Raw genomic sequence first — 12,746 nt, 5'->3', positions numbered from 1 at the left:
AAATCATGTTATTGTTCTTATATATATTATTAATATTAAGTTTAATTATTGAGCCAAAGCTTGAATGCAAAAATTAGAAAACGAACATAATCAATTCGAGCTTAAAAATAAATGTTGAACCGAGTTTAAATTAAATATTGGATTTTAAATTTTTAGTCAAGCTAAAACTTAACACCCGTAACTTTGAGTTTTCCCTCCAAACCACATCTATTTCATGCCTTTCACTCAAAAGATATCATTCTTTTGCGTCATGTGACTAATTATGATTTTAGTTGTACTATAATGTTAAAATTAAAATTTAATCCTTTGATTTTTATAATATTCTTAACAAATACAAATTGATAACACCGTTAATCACTACCAAAGTAATGATGTAAAATTTTATTATTCTATCAAATAGATAAAATTAAGTAAAAATCTAGTCGATTATATTCATTAATTCTCAATCAAATATTTAATTTTTTTAAATCCCATGCAATTATTTAACACAGCAACTATGGTATTAAAAAATAAATTATATCAAATTGATTAAAATAATTAAAACTTTTAGTAGAATATAAAGGAGCCCTAATAATAATAAAAACTTTTATACAAACATAATTAATATTACAAAAGGACCAAAAAAAAAAAAGAAAAAATAAATAAATTGAATTTCACACTACCTATTCAAGAAACAAATTCTGTGTTTCTCCTTTTCTTCTATTGAGTTTGCAAATCTGTGTTTTTTTTTTTTTTACAAAGTGTGTTTGCTTGTTTCAATTTGTTAAAGAAAAGAAAAAAGAAGCTTGTTGAAGCTTGGAGTCACTATCAGGTTCGACCTTTATGATTTTTCCCTCCGGCTATTTTCCGACGGCTCCGCTTGTCGTCATCGAAGTCCAATTGTAAGTCTTCCAATTTTGTCTACAGAAACCATTGAAGAATTAGAAAATCTCAAACTGCTAATCATTTCAAGCTATACACCATATATATGTAAGAACACCATTGATAAACCATAGTTTTAAGAACAATTTAGCTTAGACCTACATGTAGATGTAGATCGAGTTGGATTTAGGTTTGATCAATCCAGCTCGGGTTAATTTAAAATATTTTGGTCATGTCGTTTTCTGGGTCAATTTTGAGTTCAAGTTGTTTCGGATTTAGGTTCCGGATCCAATCATTACGGGCTTAAATTATTTCGGATTCTGGTTACTTTAGGTTTGGGTTATTCTGGGTTCAAGTTGTTTTACATTTAGGGAGTTAGACTTTTATGATCAAATCGAATTGAATAAGCTGAATCAACAAATCTGAAAAGGGCTTTGAAGATTTACCAGTTTGCCTTGTTGTTTTAACCTGGAAGATTGACCAGACAAGATCTGCCACATTTCGGCCCATTTAGTCTGCCCCAAGTCAGTGCAATTTTGCCAATAATACAAAGCAAAATCCCATGCTCTAGCCCTCCATTCTTCCACTTTACGCTCCATTTCTGTTTCATGTCTTGCCATGAATGGCCTCAACACCGTGTCGTACACATAACCAGTTCCCTTCATCACCAACACCAAAAACCTTCTTGTTAAGTTCCAAGTTTTGCAGAAAATGAAAAGGAAAATTCCTTACGTTTTGATTTTGTCAAAACATGACACCATTTATACGCGTTGGCAAATTTTGATAAAACATAAACGGTGCTGATAATTAAGCTCGGATATTTAAATAGAAAAATCTCAAATTTTGTCAAAACACGTATACTTTGCAGCATATCATGAGCTTTTGATATTTACCTTGGTTTTAGGGTACCATAGGTAGATTAAGAGTGCCAGCTTCAGCTCATCATAGACAGGTAACCTTGAAAACAGTTGAAATGTAACATCAGTAATCCACACAAAAAAATCATATAAAAATAGCCTTACTAATCCATGTATTCGTCTATGGTGTCATAATTTATATAAATATTTACATATATATATATATATATATAACAGTTTAGAAGGCTCTGTATACCATGAAAACACAGTGTCACCAATACTCTCAAATACGGTCAAAAGCGCCACCACAATCCTGCAAAAATGGTAAAATTGTCATATAATCCTTTCAAATTTTGTGAAATTTCAAACTAACACGACGGTAAAATCGCATTTTACCCCTTCCCTAAAATTTAAAGTTCAAACAATTTTCTAGCCGAAGTTTGACTAATTCAAAAGCTTAATCACAATTAAATTAAAATGTATTTAATTTGGAAAGACTAGAACCTAAGGTTGAATTACTCAAGAGTCAAGATTAGAAGGATCAAATAATAATGATAATAATACAATATTGACCAAATGCTATGCATCAATGATAAAAGGGTTAAAATACTTGGGAGGTCCCTATATTATAAAATTGAATCAAATTAATCCTCTATTATTAAATAGATCAATTTAGTCCATACACTATTAAAAAGGAACAAATAAGGCCAAATTGTATCATAGCTAGCATTTACTATATAAAAATATCTTAAAATTTATTTTTCAATCATAGTTCAATTTGAAATAAAAGATTTCATTTACGGAACCATAAAAACTTTTAAAATATTAAATGGTATTTTTAAACAATATATGTTAACTCTATTTCAATAACTTTTTTGATTCATTTAAATAGTATAGTGAATAAATTAATCCATTTTATAGTAGAGGGACTAATTTGATCATTTCTCAATAATAGAGGGACCTCTTAGGAAAATAACTAAAACTGCAAGAAAATGTGGAAGGCAAAGACTTGTTTCTATACCAATATTGACACCAAAATCTGAGTTCTTCAATTGAAACCTTGTTCTTCTCCACTGTTTTAAAGCATTCAATAGCTGGAAATCCATATCCAAGAACCAACCTGAAACACCCCAAAATCAACACAAATTACAAATGATCAAGAAAAACCCAGAAATCAAAACTAAAATTTACTTTAATTATAGTTAAAAACCAATGAAAACTAAAATAAAACAAAAAAAAAGGTGACTTACACAAGCACTCTAGTAATGAATTCACCCAACATTTCTTCTTTCCTTCTTAAAAGTTTCCTGGAAAAAAAAAACCAATAATATTTCATAAACAAGAAGGCAAACCCAGATTTCAAAACCTTTTGAAACAGATGGTAAGCTAAATAAATGAAGTACCTTAATCTATGGTAGCTTTAAAGTACCCAAAAACACTGCAAAAAGAAAGAATGGAGCAGAAGAAAAAGAGAAAACAAATTGATGAAAAAGCAATGATTGTCAAGATTCTTTTGAATGAAAATTTGGGATAAAATTGAAAAAGCTAAAAGAAACTATGGGATTAAATTAAAAATGATGAGATGTATTTGAATCGTGCAAGGAAAATGTGTTTGAGTGACCGACAGAGAAAGAAAAAAAGCAAAGAGTAAGGGGTTTTTCTTTTGAAGGGTGGGGGGATGAAACTTGAGATCAAAGGAAAATATGTTTGGCATCATTGTTCATATAAATATAGTTTATATGTTATTATTATCTGTACCTGTTATAATAAATACAAACTATGGGATTCATTCTTTTTTTGTTTTGGGGTTAATTGAATTGGGGGTCTTGAATTATGGGTCAAATTATAATTTGGTCCTTAAATTTTAGAATGTTCTAATTAAGTCTCGAAGTATCAGTGTTGTATCAATGAAGTCGTTTTATCAACTTAATAACTAGTTTGGATGTTAAATATTAGTTCAAATTTGATGTCAACTGTATTTAAAACGTGGATAAAATTGCAAATAAGTGTGTACTTATTATCCGGATAAGTTAGATCGATGTATCAAAAATAGTTCTCTTAAATTTTAATTACCAATACATATATACACGTATTTACAATTTAATTTATGTCTTTTAAATACGTTTCACTTCAGGTCCTAATCAACATTTAATGATAAATTGAGGATTGGACTAACAAAAGGACTTGAATGACATAATTTTGTTATTTTAAAAACTTGGTTAGAATGTTTTAAAGTTTAAGGACTAACATAGAATAAACAATAATTTCGAGACGTTTGGTGCAAATTAACCTTTTTAAAATAAAATAAAGTCTAAAACTTTGAAATCAAATTGAAATCTATATATACTTCGTATAAACAGAAACTATTTGATTTTTGAGCAATTTCATAATATATCCTCAAATTATTACCCATATTTTGAATTTTCTTTCAAACTTAAAGATGTTCTAATTAAATCCTCAAAATATTAGTATCGTATTGATCGAGTTCTTTTATCAATATAGCTATTAGCTTGGAAGTTAAATGCCCGTTCAAATATGACACGGAGCACATTCAATACACGAACTAAATTATAAACACATATATATTTATTACATGAACAATCTGAATGTGACGTATAATGACAATCTGAACTTTCAATGAGATAGGTTTACACATATTCAAAATTCGATTTACACATTTTAAATATGTTTTAAGTCAAATCTTAACTAGCATGGTAATTGGTAATGCCTCGGCTTACGAAATGACTTAATTAATACGATATTAATATTTTAAGGACTTAATTAAAGTATTTTAAAGTTTGAACATCAATTTAAAATTTGTGCCATGGTGTGAGGATATTGTAAAATTAACCCTTTTAAAATTAATCTAGAAGATGAATTTGGAAGGTAAGTCGCATCATGGTGTATTTTGAATAATATTTAAAAAGTAATATCGTACTCACCACGTTATATTATATTTCGCGTGGAATATATCATTTATGCCACTTTTGTCCTCATTTTTATGTAAATAATTTTTTATAAAAAACTAATAAAAATCAAAATATTTTATAGATTTAAAAATAAAAATAATTATTGATGTATCAATACAAATTATAATATAAGATTCTTCATTGAATTAATGCATGAATCAAGTGCCGTTCATTCTATTATAAAATATCTGTCACATGATTGGTAAACATTATTATTATTCAAAATAAAAATTAAATTTATTAATATTCGAATCTTAAATAAACTAAATTCTATTATTAATATAAAAATAGTATTTAGATGAACAAAATTCCAATTTTATTCAATTTTGTTTTTATATAAATATGAAAATTTTATCAAACTTAAATCAAGTTCTAATTTTAAATAATAAACAAATAAATAATTTTCAAAAACGGAAAAATGATTTCGTGTAATGTTAAAAAGTTCACATTTTGCCATTTTTTTATCTTTAATAAATTCGGTGCATGTCATACATGTGACAAACTTCTATTTTATTTTAGTGTATATATATATTTGTCAATTTAATTTGAGATTTTTAATTTATTAAATTAAAAAATATTTGTGAGATCAAGTTTGAAAACTATAATTAAAATTAGTAGATTTTTTATTTTTTTATTTAATCATTTAGAAAAACGGCAACAATATTATTGCTAACGTGAGAGGATATGGATTTAAACTCACGCTAAAACGCGTTTATCCTCTTAATTAAGGACTGGGAGTTGTAAATAATTCTAAACATTTGTATAAAAAAATTCAACTGATAAACCCCTTTCTTTACTCTCAAATTACAATCTTTAACTCGAAAATTTTAATAATAAAATATTATAATTAAGAGTAATTATTTGATACATCGTATGATTGATGTCTTGTTTATTTATATATTTAAATATTTTTAAAATTTATTATATTTATAAGACACATGTAAGAATCTTAATTCATTTATAATGTTCTTTTAATTGTTGCATTTAAGAGAGAAAAATAAGTTATTTTACTAAATTAAATTTAAAAATAGAACTTGAAATTTCAGGATCTTAATATGTAAGCATTTGACTAGCCAAAAATACTTGCTTCTAGATTTTATCAAAGCCCTTGGAATATTATAAATGGACATTTTGTGGTTTCCATGATACTTCATGAATCTTGACAACCTTTTCTTTTGGACCACTCAAGGCTGGCTTATTGGAATAAACTTCAACACTATTTCATTGCTCTTTTCTTGGTAAAAATATCAGGGAAGGCCCGTATTTAGGGTTGGATTGTATTTCAACCCTTTATCAAAAGAACGGGTAAATTAACTGTTATATATTTTGAAATGTGTAAATTAGCTCATTTGTTAAATGATGATTTGAGCATGCTGAAAATTATTTTTTTATGGGTAAACTTTAAAAACAATCACCCAGCTATGGCTTTCATTCTATTTTGGTTACTCAATTATTAGTTTTTTCAATTTAGTCACTATACTTTTCAAAATTAAATATTTTAGTCAATTTTGAGCTGCTATGCGGTTTTCTTATTAGTCTAGTAACAAAATGTTTACACATACTATCAATTTCATCCTAAATATAGAAAATTTAGCCCTCAATATTTACAAAAATTTTCATTTTAGTTCTAATTCTAAAAATTAATAAATTTGACCTCAATATTTACAAAATCTATCAATTTAGTCCTAAATTTGAAAATTAAAAAAAATCATTTCTAGCATGTATAGCCCGTCAACTAACCTATGTAAGATATTAAAATAAGAAAAAGAGTATACACTCTTTCAAGTCACCTGCAAAGAACTCTAAAAAGTTGGGATAAAACTCACAAAAAAAAAATTAAGATCCAAAATAAAATAAAGGCATTAAAAACGTTATCTTTTTGGGTAGTAATGCAACCAATTATTTCAGATATGTTCCAAATCAACTGGTTTGGTCTAGTGTGAAGCCTAAATTATAGTAAATTTTTTTGTTGAAAGTGATGTGAAAGATGATGTTATTTTTCTTATTTCAATATCTTACATAGGTTAGTCAATGGGTTATAAAGGGGTAAAATGAATTTTAAGAAAAATATTTTTAATTTTTAGAGTTAGGACTTATTGATAGATTTTGTAAATGGGGCCAAATTTGTTAACTTTTTAGAATTAAAACTAAAATAATAAATTTTGTAAACATTGAAGGCTGAATTTATTAAATTTTTTATATTTAGGATCAAATTGATAGAATGCGTAAACCTTAGAAGGTTAATTTTGTTACTAGACCAATAAAAAAAACCCTCTAATGCTTAGTGATTAAATATAACGAAATAGAACCAAAAACATAGTTGAGTGACATTTTTATAGCTTAGCCATAAAAAAATTCAGCATGTCCATGTCATCATTTAACAGATAAAATTTAACAAAGGGGCTAATTTGTACATTTTGAAATGTATAAGAGCTAATTTCTTCAGTAGAGGGTTAAAATGCAATCCACCCTAAGTGTAGGAGCTTCCTTGATATTTTTACTCTTTTTTTTTTCTATTTTAAATTAATGATGTTACCTTATCTATTATTAATAACACTTTTAGTTAATTTTAATAACACGAGTCATATTAACTCAACTTATAAAAATTTAAATAAATAATAAAAATAAATTCCTTAAACAAAACTATTTACATTATAATTAATGGAAGATCAAAATTAAATAATAATTTTTAGAGATTAAAATGCAATTTGATCATCCTATAAATTTACTATGCATTCTCATTTTTAGGTGATCAAAACAAAACGACCCTTCTTTAGAGTGATTAACGAGACAATTTACTTAATTTTAAATGAAAATTTTATATTTTTCCATGAAAATACACAATCAAGATTCCGTTATCATCTAACAATAAAAGTCAAAATAGAGAAGAGACTAACGAATATTTTACCATATAGTAACTCAAGTTGAAATCAAATTCATTATAAAATAATATTTTTTATGTAAAAATAATATAATATATATTTTTACTTTGAATAATTGGATGGTTATGGTAGGTCAACATCTTTAACCAACCAATGAAAATAATAAATAGAATAAAAAAGATGTGAGTAAAGTTGAGTTTGTGGTCAATGTGTATTATTTTATAGCATGAAGATCCAAATACCAAAGTCTTCATGAATTTTATTATAAGCACAAAATTTCATGGAGTTGGTCTAGCTTTTGGTTGGGAGTAGTTTAACTTTAAAACTTGGACTCTTCCACTACTTGCTTCCATGCTTATTCCATATGTCAATCATCAAGACCCTATTTGGGTTTCATTTTTATTAAACCAATAATATAGAATTCATACTTAAACCCTCAATTCATGGATCTAAATAATTATAGAGTTATTACCCTTTGCATGTTTATATATATATATACATTTTTATAATGATGGGTTTGTAAATATATATATAATAATAGCAATCATACTCATTAATTATTATAAATATTATATAAGGATAAAGTCGAACTCAGTCTATATGACACACACATAATTTATATAAAGTGAAATTGAATTTGTAAATACAACCCAAATTTCATTGGTAGAAATGAAAATTATATACGTCAGAAATGATATTTATATTTGTAAATACCAATGAGATTTATTTTAGATTTTACGAACAAGATTAATATTAAAAGAGATTTGAGAAAAGCATGCAGTAAAATTTTATTTATATTTGTCACGTTAAATATGAAGTCGGTTTAAACCGATTTAATCAATACTTATGACGCTTAATTCAGGTTTATACACGCTTAAAATTGGTCATGTTTATTTGTTATCGATTGTAAATTTTCATAACTAAATTGACAGACTTAATCAAATTTTAATTCATATATACATATTATTTTTTTAAATATATTTATAATATACAATAAATATATTTAATTTTAACCTAAACTCGAACCAAATTCTATTTATATCGCATTGCATATGCTTGGAAGGAAACAAGAAAAAAAAAAGAAAGATTTAACCGACTTATCCGTTAAACCAATCAATGTTAAGTCAGTTCGGTTAAATCAACTCAAACCTTAATTGGACAATTATTCGATCGATTAAAGTATTGACTTCATATAAAAGAATATCATGTTTGACTCCTCATATTGGGTTGGGCTTTATGAAAAGGAAGGGGAATGTTCAAAATATGTATAATGTCTAAAATGGTCTCTCTATATAACAATAAGAGTCAATGAGCTCATTTTAAATCATAGCCCAATTAAATCAAAAGGTCCAATGGACCCCTTCAAGTAGACTCCAAAACTCTTCTTGATTTAAAAGTTTCTTGTTAAAATATTTTTTTAATATTATTGTTCTTATCATATCTGCTCTTTTTAATATAATGTCTAGAACTATAGATATTCCCTCCCAACCCTTAAATAGGAGGATAATGGGTTTTAGTACACTCGAATCCACGTCCTCCTGCACTGATAACAATGCCTATCAAACTAAAATTCAATCAATAATATTTAAAAATTTTGAGGTTGAAATGAATTAATTTTGAATTCTAAACTTATTATATCAACATAATTTAAGGAAAAAAAGTATCATCCGCTTAGAATAAAAAAAAATTGGACCGACATCTTATAATTTTAAGAAATTTTAAGTAATGATATTTGAATTGAATTAGATTGGTTAGATTGAAAATTGGTTGGGTGTTGATTTAAAGAATAGTGTTGAATTGGTTGGACCGAGAACCGATGTAAACCGGTTAAACCAACAGAGGAATTTTTTAAAATATTTTATAATTGAATCAGTTAAACTGCCTGAACTGACGAACTGGTGGTTAAACTTGTTTAGAACAATGATTAAAACTCTTGTCTAACACTTGGATGATACAAATTCAAACCCAATCATCCCCTTTCTCTTTTCCCAATATTGTAATGATAATTCAAAAAATGAGGACAAGCAAGGATCTTGACCCCCTTTAGTCATCATAAACTAAAAGAACAAAGCTAAAATTATACTTTAACCCCTCAAAATTTATAAATTAACCCAGACCCTTAACATAAAGTTTTTAATTTCACCCTTAAAAGTTAATCTCGCTTTAACTTCTAAGATTATAGTCGAGACTCGAGATAACAATCGCGACATGAATCAATTGAATTAAATTTATATAAAATGAGGATAAAATTAGAATGGACCCTTGCTTTTCAAGCACCACACTTTTTCCCTTTCATGGAATGGGAACAGAGAGACATTCTCCTTTTAAACAACTAGAGAATATCTGTATTTCTTGTTTTTTCTCTCAACATTTAGTCCCAATTTTGAATTTAGACAAAAATAAATAAGCCCCTCAAAATTATGAATCAGCCCCACACTTTTATTTTTGTATTTCTTTTCTTCTACTTTTTTCAGAAAAAAAAAAGTAAATTAACTTTTTAATTCACTTTACCCGGGAATCATTTTGTAAAGTTATTAGAAAGCTGAGTTACAACCTGGAAAAGGATTTGTTTCACTCAGAAATTTGAAATTTATTTTATATATTTTTAATATACACAAAAAAATTAATAAACAAGTTTTTTCTCGCAATAATTTACTTAATATATAATTCGGCAGCCAAATTTGACTGCTAAAATTTAAATATAAAATTTTAAAACCGAAGTCAATAACTGTAATTTTATTTTGTATTAATTTATAATTTTATTATTTTTGAAATAATTAAATTATAATCTTTTTATTTGGGGAAGTTAAAGTATAATTTTATCCAATATTGACATCTAATTTTATCATTTATAAAGGGACCAGAAAGATAAATTTTCGAGGCACGACCCTTGTCTGCCCTTCTCTAGATTCTCCTCTGTTACAAAGTACAATAAAAACTAATAAAAGGAATATATTTGAATATAGTTTCCTAAGGTATCCACTGAAACGAGTCTAGTAACTAATCATATGTATTTGATAGGCTCGATAGGCACATTAAGGAAGTAGATATTGGTTACGAGTTTTAAAGCCAAAACTAGTTAAGGTAGAAGAGACTTTATTAGCTCGTGTGGTTATTATATATATGATTTTTAAAAAATAAATAAGATGTTTAATTAATTAATTAATTAGATGGTAGGATTTTAGGCCAAAGCCAAAATCCTGGCTGGAATTGTACCCATCAAATAATAATGACTATCCAATTGGAAAATCTACGGCTGTGATCTCTCTCCATCATATGTCAGCAACTTGATCAGGTGAAATAAACCCAACGGGGTCAACCATAGCCCCACACGTGTACGTTCGTGATTTGCTTTGCACGTTACCTGGTACTGTATTTGTATGAAATTACAGAAAGGGTCTATTATGAATTTTAATTAAATCGTATTATGAGAGAAAAAAATATTTATTTCGAAGGAATGTAGAGAACTAAATAATTTTACAAATGAACTATATGTATTATTTTAATTTATTAACATTATTTAAGAATACGTAAGTCGATTGAGTATTAACTCGATTGGCACCGATATTATTATTAATGCAGAATAACGTGGATTCGAACATTTTATCAAATAACTTCTTATCATTAAGGTCGGGTTCATTAAGGACCTAAACGACATAAATTCAAATTTTGCACCCTCCCATGTTATATTGATTAAAGAAAATAATTTCTCATTAACAAAAATAAATTATCCAATATATTTCAAAAATAAAAAATTATATAAGAAATATTATACGGTGGCAAAATACTAATTTATACCTAGCAAAATGATATATATACACTTTTCAAATAATATATAATAAAAATTTTAAATGGTAAAAAAATATTAAATGCATGCAATAATCCTCCTATTAATTACACACACGTTAGCATGTAAATTTGTGTAGGAAACCTGTTTGGCAACCAAGAAAGAGATGGAAAATGAATTGACAAAGAACTTGAACCAAGAAATAAATAAAGTGCACTGTATTCATTTCTGCAAATTAGTGGTATAAACAATATTAAAAATATTTAAACAAAAAAACCCAAAGAAAAGAGAAGAAAATCTAACTTAAGCAAGAAGAAACGCCATCATCATCTACAATGATCTTCTTCTCTGTTAAACAATGGTTACTATTATTATCATTATTATTATTATTTCCATTACCTTTTAATGAAGACTCACATGGAGTTACCATTAAAGTATCTTCATAACAAGAAGAAGACGATAAAGAAGACGATGAAGAATTACAAAACGACAATGGTGAACTAGGTGTTAAGGACGAACCGGCATCAACAAGCTTCATCTTCTTCTTCAAAAGCAAATCAATGAAAGCACCAAGTATATATCCATGGCTACTTTCACCATTAGCTTTTAAATACCAACCCAAAAGCTCTTCAAGGCTTTCCCAGTCTTTTAATCCATGACTTTCCACCATTGCTTCCATGGAATCTCTAAAATCAACAAAAGGGTCCATTGATTCCATTGATAAAACGGTTGTTTCTTTGTATGGTGACTCAGTTTCTGACTCAGCCCCTAACTTAGGTTCACTTGGCTCGTAAAACAACCTCTCGGATCTTAACCTTACACCTTGAATGACTGTTTCAACTGAGTCGACTCCACCAGTACCAGCTCCGGTTCTTGACTCATCTGAGGCTGTTGAGAAACTTGGTGACTCGGATGAGTTTGAGAACCATGACTCGGGCGTTTCGTCGGTTCGGAAAGAGTGAGTTTTGGGTTGGTGACATGAAGGCCATCGCCATGAAGGTTTTGAATGTCTGCCATTGTTGTTGTGCTTGGAGAAGAAAGGGAGCTTTGGTTTGTTCCCCATGTGAAAAGGTTTATGGTATATTCTGGTTTAGTTTTCACTTACATTTATATGATAAATACAAAACTTTTGGTCCGGTTTTGCTTGTTTCAAACGGTTTTTTTTTATAATTATTATTAATCTCTTACCCATAAATATAAAAATAATGCGTTAACATACTCAAACCAACATATTCCTATATTGATAATAATGTCCATATTAATCAAGCTAAAACTTAATCCATTTTTCAAAAAGTTAAAGGTTGGAAATTTGAAAGTGATTTTTTTTTTGTGATTATTAATGAATGAGTATTAGTATCAATATTCCACTAAGTCGAGTCGAGTGATAAGA

General features: G+C 27.5%; 2 protein-coding genes across 2 annotated transcripts; both read right to left on the bottom strand.

The window, feature by feature from the left end:
* Nucleotides 1-665: 665 nt before the first annotated feature.
* On the bottom strand, nucleotides 666-3,418 carry LOC105761722 (HVA22-like protein j). The gene is made up of 7 exons (XM_012579616.2): nucleotides 3,122-3,418; nucleotides 2,969-3,025; nucleotides 2,740-2,838; nucleotides 1,975-2,031; nucleotides 1,755-1,818; nucleotides 1,308-1,520; nucleotides 666-900 (listed from the first exon to the last, which is right to left on the bottom strand). The coding sequence occupies exons 2-7, from the start codon at nucleotides 2,998-3,000 to the stop codon at nucleotides 808-810; spliced, it is 558 nt and encodes a 185-aa protein (XP_012435070.1). The 5' UTR covers nucleotides 3,001-3,025; nucleotides 3,122-3,418; the 3' UTR covers nucleotides 666-807.
* An 8,128-nt stretch (nucleotides 3,419-11,546) lies between these two features.
* Nucleotides 11,547-12,451, bottom strand: LOC105761723 (transcription repressor OFP13). Its single transcript, XM_012579617.2, has one exon. The coding sequence runs from the start codon at nucleotides 12,417-12,419 to the stop codon at nucleotides 11,655-11,657; it is 765 nt and encodes a 254-aa protein (XP_012435071.1). The 5' UTR covers nucleotides 12,420-12,451; the 3' UTR covers nucleotides 11,547-11,654.
* Nucleotides 12,452-12,746: the final 295 nt, after the last annotated feature.

The sequence above is a fragment of the Gossypium raimondii genome, chromosome 11 (genome assembly GCF_025698545.1).
Source record: "Gossypium raimondii isolate GPD5lz chromosome 11, ASM2569854v1, whole genome shotgun sequence".
In the NCBI taxonomy this organism is placed as follows: Eukaryota; Viridiplantae; Streptophyta; class Magnoliopsida; order Malvales; family Malvaceae; genus Gossypium; species Gossypium raimondii.
This window is presented reverse-complemented; position numbering and strand designations above follow the sequence as displayed.

Coding starts and splice junctions, on each gene's coding strand:
- LOC105761722 (XM_012579616.2), bottom strand. CDS start 3,000: ATGTTGGGTGAATTCATTACTAGAGTGCTTGT. Junction 2,839..2,968: donor TTCATTACTAGAGTGCTTGT/GTAAGTCACCTT, acceptor GGGGTGTTTCAG/GTTGGTTCTTGGATATGGAT. Junction 2,032..2,739: donor AGATTTTGGTGTCAATATTG/GTATAGAAACAA, acceptor CCATTTTTGCAG/GATTGTGGTGGCGCTTTTGA.
- LOC105761723 (XM_012579617.2), bottom strand. CDS start 12,419: ATGGGGAACAAACCAAAGCTCCCTTTCTTCTCCAAGCACAACAACAAT.